The 15,626-nt window shown below is 37.1% G+C and overlaps 2 protein-coding genes across 4 annotated transcripts in view; one reads left to right on the top strand and one right to left on the bottom strand.

The window, feature by feature from the left end:
* Positions 1-58: 58 nt before the first annotated feature.
* cct7 (chaperonin containing TCP1, subunit 7 (eta)) lies at positions 59-8,501 on the bottom strand. 2 transcript variants are annotated; one of them, XM_059535930.1, is made up of 11 exons: positions 8,358-8,501; positions 7,241-7,394; positions 7,018-7,124; positions 6,413-6,591; positions 6,143-6,314; positions 5,257-5,421; positions 2,108-2,296; positions 1,760-1,857; positions 1,511-1,643; positions 547-753; positions 59-442 (listed from the first exon to the last, which is right to left on the bottom strand). In XM_059535930.1, exons 1-11 carry the CDS (start codon positions 8,466-8,468, stop codon positions 209-211), a joined length of 1,749 nt encoding a protein of 582 aa, XP_059391913.1. In that variant the 5' UTR covers positions 8,469-8,501; the 3' UTR covers positions 59-208. The 2 variants fall into 2 exon arrangements, with proteins under 2 accessions (XP_059391913.1, XP_059391920.1); XM_059535937.1 differs by lacking the exon at positions 8,358-8,501 and adding an exon at positions 8,242-8,262.
* A 3,029-nt stretch (positions 8,502-11,530) lies between these two features.
* slc8a4b (solute carrier family 8 member 4b) overlaps positions 11,531-15,626 on the top strand; it is a 66,281-nt gene continuing 62,185 nt past the window's right edge. Inside the window, exons 1-2 of one of the 2 annotated variants that reach the window (XM_059535909.1) lie at positions 11,531-11,978; positions 12,945-13,117. The gene's annotated coding sequence lies outside the window, so the exon portion shown is untranslated. The remainder of the gene's footprint in view (positions 11,979-12,944; positions 13,118-15,626) is intronic. The other variant, XM_059535912.1, reaches the window with a different exon arrangement.

The following is a 15,626-nucleotide window of genomic DNA, read 5'->3' as shown; positions in this document are numbered from 1 at the left end:
ACAGATGACTCAATACCTGGAACAATTAGCAAAAATGACATTTTATTCTGCTTTAGTCTAAACACACGGAAATGCTTGGATTTAATGGGACCAGAAAGTAACAAAATGGGTCAAGGAAACAAATCAATGCCCTATAAGTAGCCAGCATTTGTTTTGACCTCCTGAATCCAGAGGCTCTGCCCAAGACACTACTGGGGATGGGTGTGGATTAGTGAGCGTGTGGGGGTCTACCGCGACCTCTTCCTCTGCCAGCAGGTGGTGCTGGGCCATCAGCAGAAGAGCGAGGATTCTTGATGGTCTCATCCACCGAGAGGATGAGACACGCAGCTTCAGAGGCAGCGGTCAGGGCATTGATACGCACAATAGAGGGCTCCCATACACAAGCCTGGAAGTTATCTGCTATATCTTCATTATTCACATCCACTCCAAACCACATACCACCCTAAGGAAAAGATAGATCATGCAAATGGCTTAATTTTAATACTGACATTTAATTTAATTTAGATGATTTAATGAAAAAGAAATAGGCATGACTTGTGTAAGTACCAGTGCATGCTTGGCCCTCAGTTTGTTCAGGATATTGGTAGCATCAAAACCTGCGTTGTCACACAGCTGTCTGGGAATAATCTCCAGGGCTTTGGCATAGGCTCCGATCAGCAACTGCTGCTTCCCTGGAATTGTTCTAGAGTAATCCCTCAGATACTTTGACAGCTCCATCTCAATAGCGCCACCTCCAGCAACAATAGAGTCATTCTGTCATGGGGAAATACATGTTCAGTACATGACTATATTTGTAGCCTTCAGCAAGGACTATATTTGTTTTATTTTTAAAGGGGTCCTAATATGCTTTTCACTTATAGTCAGTGTGTATGTTTGGGCATAAAAAAGATCCACAAAGTTACAAATATCAAAGTCCACTCCAAACAGTGATATTTAGTAAAAAAAAAAAAAAAACCTTTTCAATAACTACAAGGAGCGGCTTGTTTGGACTACAGCTTTGTTTTCCAGGTTTTGTGATGTCACAAAGCGGCCCATTAGAATATTATTAAAATAAATCCCACCTACACAAATTCAATTGTTCGAACAGCCAAAACGAACTTGGTTTCGGCCTGAATTTGTTTGAATTGATGTCCTATCAGTTTGTTCTTTGATTTTGTTTGAAGTATATCGGGGCCTTAAGCTAACCAATCACATTTCGTTTTTTGGAAGGCAGGCATGTTCTAGTAACCCCTAAAACAAAATCAAGACTTTGTAAAAGAGCATAATAGGACCCCTTTAATAGCTAAAGAAAATTGTATCCCCTTGCTAGCAGTTTTTAAAACATTCAGAAATTTCAGTGCATCATGATTATTCAGGACTAGATTACTACTGTCCTATGTCATTCAACTTATTATACAATGTTAACAAAGTTTTCAGTCTTCGCCCACAAGAAATACTAGAAATCAAAGATAAAATAAATCTGTAGGCGGAGTCATTTATAGCAAGAGATAGAGAAAGAAGTTTTCCTCACCTTGATTGCTCTGCGCACAATCATGATGGCATCGTGCAGTGAGCGATCAGTTTCCTCCATGAACTGCTCTGCACCACCCCTCAGGATGATGGTGCAGGTCTTGGCCTTCGGGCAGCCTTTGAAGAAGTTGTATCTGTAATGCAATACACAGTTACATTGCGTGTATGGAAAATATTTACGTGAAATCACTTATTAAAATCTCCAGTTTCATGGAAAATTACATATTGTAGTTACATAAAATAAACATACCTTTCTCCTCCAACCTGCACTTCTTCAAACAGCTCACACTGACCAAGCACATCATCAGTCAGGGCACCGACACTGGTCTGAATAGAGCCACCACAGGCCTGGAGGAGACATTACAGATGCTTCAACTGCCACATGGTCAACAACACATAACAACCACATACAAAACATTATTACGTGTGCATAAGTGATGATATATGGTATTCATTAAGTTTTCTGATAGCAGAATTACAACGCTAAATAAAATTGGACTATATTTACCCCAATATAAAAACAGATTGGAATTTAATCATAAAAGTACTGTACACAGCCAAAACTAACTGACAGCATAAAGACAGGAAATCATCACACCATCATAGTTCTCTTAAGATCTTCCTCCACAACACGGCCTGCACAGAACAGATCTCTGTCTGCAAAGAATTGTGTAGCAACATCTCCAATGGGCAGCTTCGACAGCACCACTTTAGCACCAGATTTGTAGATCTTCTCCAACTTATCGTATAGGATGTTCCATTCAGCATCAACAATGGCCTGGTAGTCCTGCAAACAGCCACAGAAACATGTGGAAAAACAACTGAGTTTGGCCATGATGGATTATTGACATGACAATCTCTGCAGGGTTTGTACAGAAAATGTAAAATGAAATTCCAGGACATTCAAACACTTTGAGTACTACCCTTTTGGTTTTCAAGGACTTAAATCAGAGATCTTACCTATCAAACTATTTTGTTATCTTTCAAATTCAAATACACAAACTAAATGAGACAAATAAAGTGCATCACAAAAGCATGCTATACTGTGGAAACTTTAGCATTTTAAAGGATATTATGGCTAAGTTATCGCTTTTCTTAGTCAAACTGATTTTTTTTCTTCATAAATATGATTGACCTGAAGAATAAAAGCTGTACATACACTTGGGAAATTATGAGCTATATCACCACTTACCAACACTATAGTGTGTGACAATACACTTAGCTCACGAGATGAGACAAAGTACAAATACTTGGTTCACTAGAAGGAGACAATATTTTAATACTATTTTTAAGATTTATTTTTTTAAATGACAAAATATTTGTCTTTTCATCACACAAATCAAAACAATGCAGTTGTATTTTGAAATATATTTTTAACTAATCTAGGGCTGAAACTAATAATTGTTTTGGTAATCAAGTAATATACTGATTATTTTGACAATTGAGTAATATGATATTTTTTTGTAATACAAATAGACCTAAGTGAAAAACAGGCTTTCGTATGACTATTTATATATAAACTAATGATGAGGCAATAACAATTGTTAAAAAAAAAACAATTACATGGTTTTATTGAACACATAAAAATAGGCCTACATAATGTAATATGCCGACACAATATAAACACAACCGGCAAATTTGTCACAGGACACGTGATATGACAGTTGCTTCCGACTATATATGAACTGCGCGGTTTAAAACACCAAATAGTTATGCTATGACGAGAACAAAGAGTCTCTCTGCAAAATGGCTCTGAATTTATATCAAATGTGCTGCATCGTTAATTTTGCGTAAAAGGATAGAAATTTTAAAAGAAAAGTACCTTCTCAAAAATATGCCTGTTTTCAAGGGTTTTCCAAGACTCACATTTCCAAAACTCAAATTCAAGGTACTTCAAGCACCTTGTACGATCCCTGTGTCTGAAAACATGAATTTGCAGACTTTTGGGAATAGTTAGTGTCACTTAGTTTTCTGACTTGCTTATGGCCTAGTTTTTTTTTCAAGAGACAACCGGTGATGGTTATCCCTTTCACACGTGTGTTTAAAATATTCCAGGTGAGCCCCCAGAGTGAATTTATTTAGGATTATTATTTTAGAATGGATCGCCTTGTTGTTTCATGCTTGTCACGGGACACTCCACAGCCACAATAGCACTGTATAACTTATTTTGTCTGTCCTTTTTTATTAAAAATATTAATGTTCACTATATGATAAAATATCTCATATTCCGATTCTCAAGTATGTGTAAGCAAATTTATTGGTCGTTTAAAAACTTTTATAATGACCCTGTTAGTGGATCTATACCGGTGGATGGACGCCACCATGTGGGATTAGACTTGTGCCGGTATTCGGTAATGCGATATATTGCGGTGATTAATATGCACGATATTGTTATCATGGGCACTTCTAAATACAGTGAATAAATATACATTACAAATTATTTCGAATTTGGAATGCATTTTAAGAATATTATTCCCATCAGCTGCTTAAAATGCACAACATCGCTGTATGCTGCTTGAAAGAGCGCATGCGCTCTGATGTAAACATGCGCGCATGAGTAACATGTGAGAGACGCGCTGAATGAAAGCACATTCAATCTCTGACAGCAGATGGCGCTAAATGCAGCCCTTACCCTAGAAACATAAAAATAATCTTAAATATGATTCAGATTTGTGTTTTCCCTATGGTGTTTATTACAGAGCCAACTACTGAAATATTTAGACTTAATAGGCTATTTATCTTCAAACATTCATTTTTTTTTTTTTTATCTGGACTACAAATGCCCTAGATATTGTTTGAAAGTGTTTTGATCTTTTATTGTTCATTCACACTTTACATTATGGCTTCATTAGTTAACAAACTGCCAATGAAAAAATTATTCTGAACATTCATTAATCTCAGGTATACCAATATTTAATAACGCTGTTAAAATTGAAAGTTGCAACTGTGTTAATAACATCTATAGCAAATGTAACTATTGCTCATTGTTTAGCTGTGCATTTACTGAATGAGCACTATGCGATGTCCAAACTGATTACACTATATTTTATGTATTGCACTGTATTTTATGTAAAATCATTTTCTATTTTTAAACTGTCTTAAATTCATTTTAAGTCATTTTTTAAATCATTTTCAAGTTCTTAAATTGCTTGTTTTATTTTTGTGATTATTTTTCTTCATGACTTTTTGTTTTTACTTTCTTTTTGAATTACCATTGTTTACGAAACGTGCTATATAAATAAACTTGCCTAGCCTTGAATGTTTAAGCATTAACTAATATTAACTAATGAGGTCTTACTGTAAAGTGATACCTATTGGTTTTTATAGTTCTTTTGCACTTTAATGTGAAAAACATTTAACTTTTATATATTTTACTGTATTGCTTTGTTTTAAATGTTTAGTTATTTTTGTTATAAGAAAAAAAGTTATTTAACCTGTTATACTGTATTATGACAGTATAAAATAAAATTTCAATACCGTGATAATACCGTATACCGTGATAAAAGCATCATCAATTAACCGCAACAGGAAAATTAGATACCGGCATATCCCTATGATTTACAACACGTATATTCATCCTCCAATCGCGCAGCATCCATCTCTGGTACCGCACCAGCCAAAGCTTGAAAGCAGATTTTAATTCAGCAGTTGATCACGTGACACACTGAACTGTCTAATCCAGGGACCAGCCTAGAATGATCACACCAGTGTGATCGTGTGCATTAAAGGGTTAAAAACAGTACTGACCTCCACAGATTTGACACGGACTTCTGCATTATCCTTCTCTGCCTTTAACTCCAACTCAATGTTGAGCAGTGCGATTTTTGGGTTCACATAGCGTTTGGGCTGCATCTCAAAGCCAGCATAGGAGAAGGTCTTCTTGAATGCCACACCAGCTACAAGCTGAGAGTCCTGACAGACAGAAACAAAAATAAAGGGATGTAATGTTAAAGTCTACATCTGTTTATTTTGCTGCAATTCACTAGAGACCTTCACCAATACTGCATCTCTGTGAGATTACACTGGGTAAATTCACACGGTTCAGCTAATCCACAACAATGACCTTTATATGTAAAGGCTTTGTACAGACTGGCAACAAAAATTAGTTTTGTCTTATCGAGTAAAGGCTGGAATGGCTTTTCCCCTGATATGCCATCTGGAGTAAGTCAGTGCTGGTTGGAAAAGGTCAGAAGGTCTGCATATTCTCAATAGTAAGATTAGACATTTCATCAAAAAACGTATAGTACACAGAGGACAGAATCTGATTTTCTAGCTTCAGACGAAGATTCCATCTAGTCAGAGATTATTAAACATGTTGAAGCCCATTTTTAACAAGTCTTTCAGCATCAAGCTATATTTTGCATGAGTTTGTTGCGTTTTTTAAATAACCTGCCCAGTTGTTCCTGCCCAGGCAAAAGTATGGCATGTGGTGTTTTAAAATCTAATTTAAAAGATGTGAGGTGTACTAATAAAGATAAAGTAAATTTTGACTACAATATCTAATGTACAAACAGATCTGAACATACAGAAAGTGATAGTCAGTCCAAATTATTTGTTCTCAGTGTGAACAAAAGTCTAAAAGAAATTAAATCAAATAAAATTCCCTGGAATCCAGAACCCTGCTCCCTCTCACCTCCAGAGCGCCGCCCTGCACTTTCTTCACTCCAATCATCTTCAGAGGAAGTAGATCATCCAGCATCATCACTGCATCCACCACCATCTTGGAGAAGAAATCCTTCTGTCCTGCAATCAGCTTGGAGTTCAGAGCCGTAGCAGCACACTTCTCCAACAACCCCCTCTGCTCACTGTGGTAGTAACAGACCACAAATGGTCCCCGCTGTGACATTTATGCAATAATAACACATTAATATAATTCACAACAGCACACAGGGTTGGGACTCACTGCTTGTCATCCTTCTTGATGGTAACAGCGATTTCGTTGATCTTTTTGACAGCGAGCTGTGTGGCGATGCGGAACGCTCTGATGATGGTCTGGGGGTGAAGACCCTCCTCTACGTATGGCTTTAACTGCTTCAGAAACTCAGCAGCAAGCAGAGTCACTGAGGTGGTGCCATCACCAACCTATACAAACAGACAATGTAGATGATACACTCTAGCGCATTTAAAGAACCACAATATATTTATGCAAATTGAGCCCATCTTGTAAAATTAAAACTTATAATTAAGAAACAGACATAACAGGCTCCTTCAGTCATGTTGACATTCACAATACTGTCTTTTAAGCACACAAAAGCTTTTGTGTTATAAAAAAGGAAGTGTATCATTAAAACATTTAAAGTGCTATTCTTCTGCTATAAAAAATACAGATTCTGAGGCTAAAACTATAACAGAACATTTTATAAATATGTGCTTTGTAGTCAGTAATGTTGAATAGGTGTTTCATTGCATATCTATGTTTTCAATCAATCAATGAGAACTAAAACTATCTACCTAACTAACTACCCTTTAAAGCAGTATAAATATACCCACAGAACATGTCAAACCTACCTCAGCATCCTGAGATCTGGCAATATCTACCAGAGTCTTGGCTGCAGGGTGTACAACATCCAAAAGTTTCAGAATTGTGGCTCCATCATTAGAAATAGTGGCTTTGCCTGCAATAATATGTCGTGTAAATCACAGCATGTAAAATCAGAACATGATGTTAATATGATACCAGGAAATATACCAGTCTGAGACTCTGAGTTCTTCCCAACCAAACAAGATTTACCTCTGTTATCTACCACAAGCTTGTCCATGCCACGGGGGCCGAGGGTGGTCCGCACAGCCTCTGCCACAACCTGGCAGGCATTGATGTTACTGATGAGCTGTGGGATCCCCTGAGAGGAGTCTGTGCCCTCCTTCAGGAGGATGACTGGAGTGGGCTGAGGGGAGAGTTTTAGGAATCACTAGAATATCATAACTACACCATCTTTTGAATTCAACTAAAAGTGATAGATATTTTTTAAGAACAGATCAAACTAGAAAAACACAACATCATTAAAATAGACATTCACAATATTACACAATTGTGATCATTTCCATTATCTTTCCAAGCCTGTAAATCACAATTTTTTAAATGCACTGATTTTTTTAAAGGTTTTCCATAACCATGGAAGCCTTCTGACGGTTCTTACACAGCCAGTGTATTGACCATTTAACGAAATATACGTTAATTAATAAAGTGCTGATATTTACTTATACAACTTGTGCATGTATACATCCATTATCTCTTTATATACACACAGACAGACATATTATAAGACTGACTGTTATAAATAATAGTAATACCCGCTCTCGTTTTAGTTCTTTTCATTTGTTGTCATGCACAAAAGATGTGTCATGAATAACCCTTATATCTCTCCGTGTTTGTCTCTACGTACTTAAAATAAGGGTCTTGATTCGGAGAAATAAAAACAATTGTTTCATCAAGTTACAGGTTTATCATAGCAACTAAAGAGACGAACAGTTTCGAAGGGTGTAACCGGTTCATTAGCTCTTTCTCCGTTACCGAAATGATGCTCAACTAAAGCCTCTGGCATCATTTAGCAACCACACAGATTAAAACTACGGAGTGAAATATAAAACATTGTGTACACGACGTACAGACTCGACTTAATTAATTATGCCTGCAAATCTCATACATAAGAATGAATCATTAGCCACCAAGCTAACTAGCATCAATGTAAACCTTTAGGCGTATTATCTAATCTAAAACGGAAATATTCTCACAGACATGTCCTTTATGCTTTATTCTCCCTGGACGTTTATCCCCCAGCACTAGGAAATTCGACAAAAATGCAGATGATGGTGGATTTGAAGGCAAACCAGGCATGAAAGTGACTCACCATCATGTTTGCAGGATAGAAGAGGACGACGGTGCAGGGTGAGGTACCCACAATGCACCTAGAACTCTCTAGAACACGAGACGCGTTTGTTGTTAAACTGATGATGACCATCAGAGGGCGCTATTACTACAGTTTTCACGTGTTGCTTCTCCGCATCCTAAAAAGAGTTTTTAAAAAGATTTATTTTCCCCAACATATCAGCTATTAATTAGTTGTTAAATAAATAAACAAACAAACAGATGTTGCATTATGGAAGGTATATTTACATTTCCACCAGGAAATACACTTCGTAGTGGAAAGTAAGTGGTTTGTTTAAATACGAATAAATGAATGTAAACAAACAAACAAACAATTAATAATACATATTAACCAATTTAAATAAATTACGTAGCCTTGCACGCCACAATATGTAAAATGCCTGCTTAGCTGTCTAATGTAAAATGGTCATTAAAATGTTTCAAATATCCATAAGTTAACTATTTGATATTTCTATCTTAACCTAAACATTGAGTGACCAGTTTTCTTGATTCTGTTTAAACAAAAAACAAACAAACAAATAAATTAACATTTTGTAATCACATTAGAGAGGAATGACACTGAATAGAGCTTATCTGAATTGTATCCAGATTACAGATCTCACTCTTTCTTTTAGTCCACCATTCCTCTACTTTGACATCATTATTTATATAGACCCATATGTATGTGTTTTTTTATTTTTTATTGAAATTTTGTATGGCTCTGTCTTATCACCACATAAGCTGTTACATAATGTTAACCTCCTTTAACATTTTTTTCTCTCAGTGGCTGAACCACAGAGAGATTATCCTATTATGTTTCGGGGGAAATCAAATAGACAAACATTAAAATAAAGTGTTTAAGACAAACAAATAACAACACTCAGACTTCAATAATTTATCTCTGTTTCCGACACACACACACACACACACACACACACACACACACACACACACACACACACACACACACACACACACACACACACACACACACACACACATCATGCTCAATAGCCTGGTTAATGCACTGTATTCTTCTCTGTATATTTAAGATGTCTTAGATGTAACAGTATATGTATACTTATTTTTTTTTTAACCCAGTGTAACTACAGGCTTAGGCTGCTGTGGTTTACCAGCGGTTCTGCATAGTGAGGGTGGCGCATGTTTCTTTCTGTGATGTGTCTGCAGTCTGTGGCTGAACTCGAAGCTCTCAGGGTTCCCTGTTTTAGACACATGTAATTATCAGACGTTATATATACACACCCTGCCTCGCCCTTATGGAGGGTACCTTTTAACTGGGATATTTCTGGCATCTATGGCAGCTGAGCCACCCATCTGTAAAACTGCGCAAGATGAAGATCCAGCACTATGTAAAATGTTCTAGGTCTCATCCAGATACACAGAGATGTCTGAAAAATATAAAGAATATAACCTGCCTTGCTCCAGACCAAAAACATGACTGGTCAAGCAAAACTCTCTGAACGTGATTGGACTGTCAGTCAAAGTCTTAAGAGCTGAGCCCTCACTAACAACCTTAACAAATTGAACTAGAAAATTAGAGACCTACCACAGATCTTATTCGGCCTTTATGCCCTCTCTCTTTCTCCCCATGTTTTTCTGACCCTCTGTCATTATCAACCCTCTTTCCAATCTCTCCTCCTGTACTGTACCCTTTAATGTGGCCATGCCACTCCATATGTGTTCTCTGTGTGATAGAGTTCAGGCTGTAATCACAAACACCAGTGATGAATGGAGGTTGCTGGCAGCTTTTGGCACCGACAATCTTTTCCTCCTCTCATCTTTCCAGTCTATTATATGGACCACCAAGCACAGGGTGCTTCATGTTGACTTGATAATTCCTACTAGCGCAGAAATGCAGCTATAGATTGGTGAGATAAGGCTGGGTAGTTCTGAATAGTTCCATTCTAAGAATACTGCAAACCGTAATTTAAACATGATACATTCAGGGACAACATTCAAGGAGATGGATGTGTATAGGGATCACACATCTTTAGACATTAATGCGATGTGCAGTGATTTTAATCCAAAAACTAGCATGGCAGGACTGAATCAGTTTATATGGCTCGATATTTAATTTAATTTAAGATTGTGTGTGTGCATTCATACGTTAGTGTTTTTCGGTCCCTTATTAACTAATTTTCATGTAAATATCTGCACTTAAACAAGCAAATCCTTGGCCACTGAAAGTGTTGTGCATGTGCAGTACTAGGTAAGCCATTAATCTGAATGCTTGCATCATGCTTGACAATTAAAAAGCCAATCCATCACAGCCTAATCAATACCTTCTCACTCGGTAGGGAGGGGAGTGTTTGTCCTAACTGTTTTGGGACCAGCCATTAATCTTCCGACAAACAAAATGTGTGAGTTAGTTTGCTGTATCGAGAAATCATGGCTGAAAGGGCTTTGTTGTATTAATGACATAGTACCTGATTTACTTTAAACGGGAAAAAATATGCTAACTGCTGCTAAAATAACCACTTCCAGTTATTGGAGCAATAGTCTGGTTTGGACTCTCTGCAGAACAAAAATAACCACATTAAGGCTCTATTAAAAAATTAGAGGTACACATTTTATTATTATGTTTTATTAATGTTTGTCCTTATAGTAACAGCTGTTCTGGACTTTATAGTGACACCTGTTGGCCTGGATGCATGAAGTTTATATTTTTTTGGTTACAGTTTGTCTGGTTTGTCTAACAGCCAAACACATTTAGTTTGTACTATATAGGCCTGCTTTGTAAGCGCCCTGAGCACAGAGAAGTGACTAAAAGTGTTATATAAAAGACCCAATTATTATTATTCATATTATTATTATTATTATTTTAGCACATCATGTGCTGTCAACATGGCAGCACCCATGAGAGGGCGAATACTGGCATGACTGGCGGCATTTAATGGGAGTGTAATAAAGGTCATTTGATTTTAATTAATGTTATTGCACAGATGAACAGACTCATTTTTAAAATAAGAACACTGCACCTTTAATTGTGTTACTCATTAACATCAGCTGTAGAAACGCACAAGCCTAAGCAGTTTTTACGAATGATGTAGACCAAGTCATGTATGTGGCACTCTCTCTCTCTCTCTCTCTCTCTCCCCACCCTCGACACAGCAGCTGATGCTGATGCTGATGCTGATGCTGATGCGAGGACGCTCATTCTGACTCTCACATCCTGAGCGGCGACACACCGTCACCTGCTCCTCCTGTATTCTCTTCATTGAACTTTGAGTCAGCAGCGGTTAGTGGAGAGGTGACAAGAACAACCACTCACGAGAGGGATTCCTTACAATGACGGTCATCAACGGAGGAGACGTAGGACACTAGATCAGTTTGAACAGAGCAGGACACGGTTTCTGAGTCTTAGGGGGAAGCGAGAGCTATTTCCATTCCCTAACAGCTCAAACCAGTGACAAACGGGAATTGGCTGCTTATTGAAAACAGTTAGTGAGGGCGACTCTTTTATTTAGTCAATACAGCAGCAGCGAACGGAGAGAACCCTGTGCTGCAGGAGCCAGAGAAGACACTGAAAGTCCGTCTGAACAAAAGACTTCAACTAACGGAGAGCTACACTGAAATTTGCAAGGTCAGTTGATGCTGAAGTGAACAAATGTGTCATATTAAATTTCTTTCTTTCTTTCTTTCTTTCTTTCTTTCTTTCTTTCTTTCTTTCTTTCTTTCTTTTTAAGATAAAGGCGAACGCTGTGGAAATGTAAAAGAAATGTGACTTAGCCTACCAAGTTACCAAGCCAAAAAAGGGTGAATTCCTTGATAAGTTAAGGCGAAAATGTATTGTATATAAAGGAAATATGTGTACATTATGGTACAGTGTTGTTGAAATTATCTTAATTTAAGTAGGCTTGAATGCAATTATAAATTGAAATAACTGTAGGCTTAATGTTATAACAGCAAGGTGGGTTTTATTCCCAGGAACAGGCATACATCAAATTTATAGTTCATGTATAATTAACGTAAAGTTAACGTGTGCTAATTTAATGACACTAAGAAGTGTCGCCAAACGGTCATATACCTTTTTATAGTAGGCTAAAAGTTATAGTTTTAAAATATAGTTAAAATATAGTAAAGCCTAGCTCAATCCTAAATTGTTATTGTTGACGAATTTACGACTTTTGATAGATGTATAGATATGCCTATATGATGAACGAAATGTGATAAATGCTAAAGGCTATATATGTAGGCTATGTAGCCTATACAAGACCCCCCCCCCCCATCACCACCACATTCTCTGCTCTTCTGCCTATTCTAACCTTGATTGCTTTGTTTCACGTGATTTCAGTTTATATGGCAGCATTCAATTAAAATAAAGAACTTGAATATGTAATTCTTGAATATTGTATAAAGCCATGGATAAGTAGCCTAGCCTATACTGTATGCAAAACGCGCATGGTGACTCATTCATTAAGGTTAGGCTTCACAACTTGTCTGAGGCGCATCGCATAACACGCAACCATCAGCGAAATGACCGTCTCAGTTCTGTCAAGCCAAGGTGATTAAGTTGTTTATTTGCGTTTCAGTTTAGTTACACTACCAGGTCTCCGCATACTAGAAAGCTAGTTGTCTGGCTGGAAACCTCCTTGCCTCGCACGCGCTGGGGAATAGATTCCTGACATGAGCGACTAACATCATCGACAAACAACAACACACCGGCGGATAAACCACACTGATCCCTGCGAGCGACCACCTGTCTCCAGAGCAGACCAACCGGTAAGCGCTTCACTTTACCGAGGGACAATCCAAATAGAACAGAATCATGTTTGAATAGGCTACAAAATACAATACAAGAATACAAAATGTTCATCTGATGGCTCTTCATTTAATTATTGCAGTTTGAGCGCCCGCTATGCGTAAATGCGCTTTAGATATTAAAGTGCTGCCTGCTGGGATCTTGAATATCTCCTTGTCATAGTTCTCGTGCTTTGTTATGCAATCACTTTGAAATGTATTTTAACCTCTGAATTGGTTAAATACATATGGATTGTTAATTAAGGTCAAAGAATCACACATAAACGGTGTATTTTGAGGATCCAAATCCACTTTTGATTCCATGTGCTCGCTGATCCCTTTTTTCTTCTCATCCTTTCACTCAGACTCTATATCAGTGACCAATTCCCGTCTCTCGCTCAGATTACTCTCCTGTAATCCAACTGAAGTCTAATTTGAACCTGCGTTATGCAACTGGCAATACTGGCCAGGACGTAGTTGTGAGCAAAATGCGTGTTTCCTTTGTAGAAAATCCCTCTCAAATGGCATATATTGTAATAGGGAGAATTATACACAATTGTGTGTGTGTTTTTGTTTATGCTACATCGTGGGGATCAAATATCCCTACAAGGATAGTAAAACCTGAAAATTTGCCTTTGTGGGGACAGGCCTGCGGTCCCCAGGAGGGGAAAAAATATAAAAAATAGTAAATTATGTTTATCTGTAAGTGTAACAATTCAAACAGGTTTTTTGTAAGGGGTAGGTGGCAGTGGTTTTCAAACCAGTCCTGCAAGCACCCCTAGCACCTCACATTTTGTATGTCTCCCTATTTCTGACACACACATTTCAGGTCTTGCAGTCTTGAACTGATGAGTTGAATCAGGTGTGATAGATAAGGGACACACAGAAAATGTGAAGTTCTGGGGGTGCTCGCAGGATTGGTTTGAAAACCACTGGGTTAGAGGATAGAAAATATTGTTTGGTCAGTATAAAAGTAATAGAAGTCTATGGAAAGTCCCCACAATTTACCAAAATAAAAGTGTGTGTGTGCTCGCATGCATGTGTTTTTTATTTTATTGTCATAAGGGAATAATTACTTTGCATCATACCTACAAATGTCTCATTTAAAATACCTTATTAGTCACAGAAAGTTTTCCAGTTTTTCTAGATATTTTGTCCTTTGCGTGTCCTTACTAGTACACTGCCAGCAATCCACAAACACAAAATAAAATGATTTGTCCAACACACCCAAACAGGCAGGGAGAGACATTCTGTTTTAATAAACAATTATACTGCCAGATGCCCTTCTGACCCTAGTTTGGTTTGAAGGAACTACATCAACCCTCGGAAATCTATGCGTTTGCTGTGATGTAAAAGGTAAGAGGTTAAAGAAAAAAATAAGTTTGTTTCTTAAATGCCCCCCTTGAAAAATATTGGCACTGGCATTGGTAAATCATCTTTGTGCTATTTTATAATTTCTTAAATGCAATTCAGTCTTTAGGAAAGTGTCTTAATAAGCAATAAACCAACCCAACCAGCTACAAGGTTAATAACAGTGTTACAAACTTTGATCAGAAGAAGAATATATTTGAAAATCATACAAAAAGATAAAGATACAAGACTGTGTACTTAATAGAATTAATGAGGGAATAAACTACAATCCCATGCATCATCACAAATAAAACAGTCAAAATTAAAATGCTGGATAAATATAAAAATATGCATTTAAAGATGTTGATTAGAAACTATATATGTTACATTTATTGTACACAAACAGGATTTTTAAATAAATAACAATTAAATACGTTTCCACATAGCGACAACTGTCGGGTTTAGGGAACTGAGATTATGTTGAGTAACCAAAGTAATTTTAGCAGGAACTATGTAAATACAGGAAATGAATCTTTGCTTGTCATTAATACTCCAAAAACATACATATATCTACAATTTACAGCAATTCTGTCGGGTTTGACCACTACTGGTATAGTGAAACACCAACAAATTTGATTCATGTTCACACAAATTATGATTACTGCAGAAGACTAGACTAAATAAAGCCTTGTAAATAAAGACAAATTTTCACATTTCAGTTTGAAAGTGTTGCGAAATGTGCAAAAAGCACGTAATATAATTTTTCATGAAATGTCACCACAGATAGGGTTTTCCAATGAACTAGGGTAGCATGCAGTGGGTTGAAATACATTTTGCAAATGAACATAAGCTAAAAGTTTCTCAAGTCACTGTACTATTTATTTGAGACTGGGCAAGCTTTTTCTAGACAAGGTCACATTTTTTATTAATATAGAGCGTAAGTGTGCCAGGAAATGTGTCTTATTTGACCTGCGGGATTGGTGGCTGGAGTGAGTGAGGAGAAGAGGTAATTAAAATAGATGGGTTGAGGAAATTGAGATAGGCTAAGAGAGGCTAACGTTATGAAATCACTTGTCAAAACCAGCGCTGCCATTAGTCACAGAGTAAGCCTATACCTATTTGTGCGATAAGAGAGTCACCA

The sequence above is a fragment of the Carassius carassius genome, chromosome 3, assembly GCF_963082965.1.
Source record: "Carassius carassius chromosome 3, fCarCar2.1, whole genome shotgun sequence".
NCBI lineage: Eukaryota > Metazoa > Chordata > Actinopteri > Cypriniformes > Cyprinidae > Carassius > Carassius carassius.
Note: the sequence above shows the minus strand (reverse complement) of the source record. Positions and strands in the feature narration are given on the sequence as shown.

What these genes read in the sequence shown, in the direction of transcription:
- cct7 (XM_059535930.1), bottom strand. Translation starts at nt 8,468, where the DNA reads ATGGTCATCATCAGTTTAACAACAAACGCGTCTCGTGTTCTAGAGAGT. An exon ending in TCCGTGTCAAATCTGTGGAG is followed by an intron (nt 2,297 to 5,256) that starts GTCAGTACTGTT and finishes GGCTGTTTGCAG; the next exon opens with GACTACCAGGCCATTGTTGA. An exon ending in TGAGGGCCAAGCATGCACTG is followed by an intron (nt 443 to 546) that starts GTACTTACACAA and finishes TCTTTTCCTTAG; the next exon opens with GGTGGTATGTGGTTTGGAGT.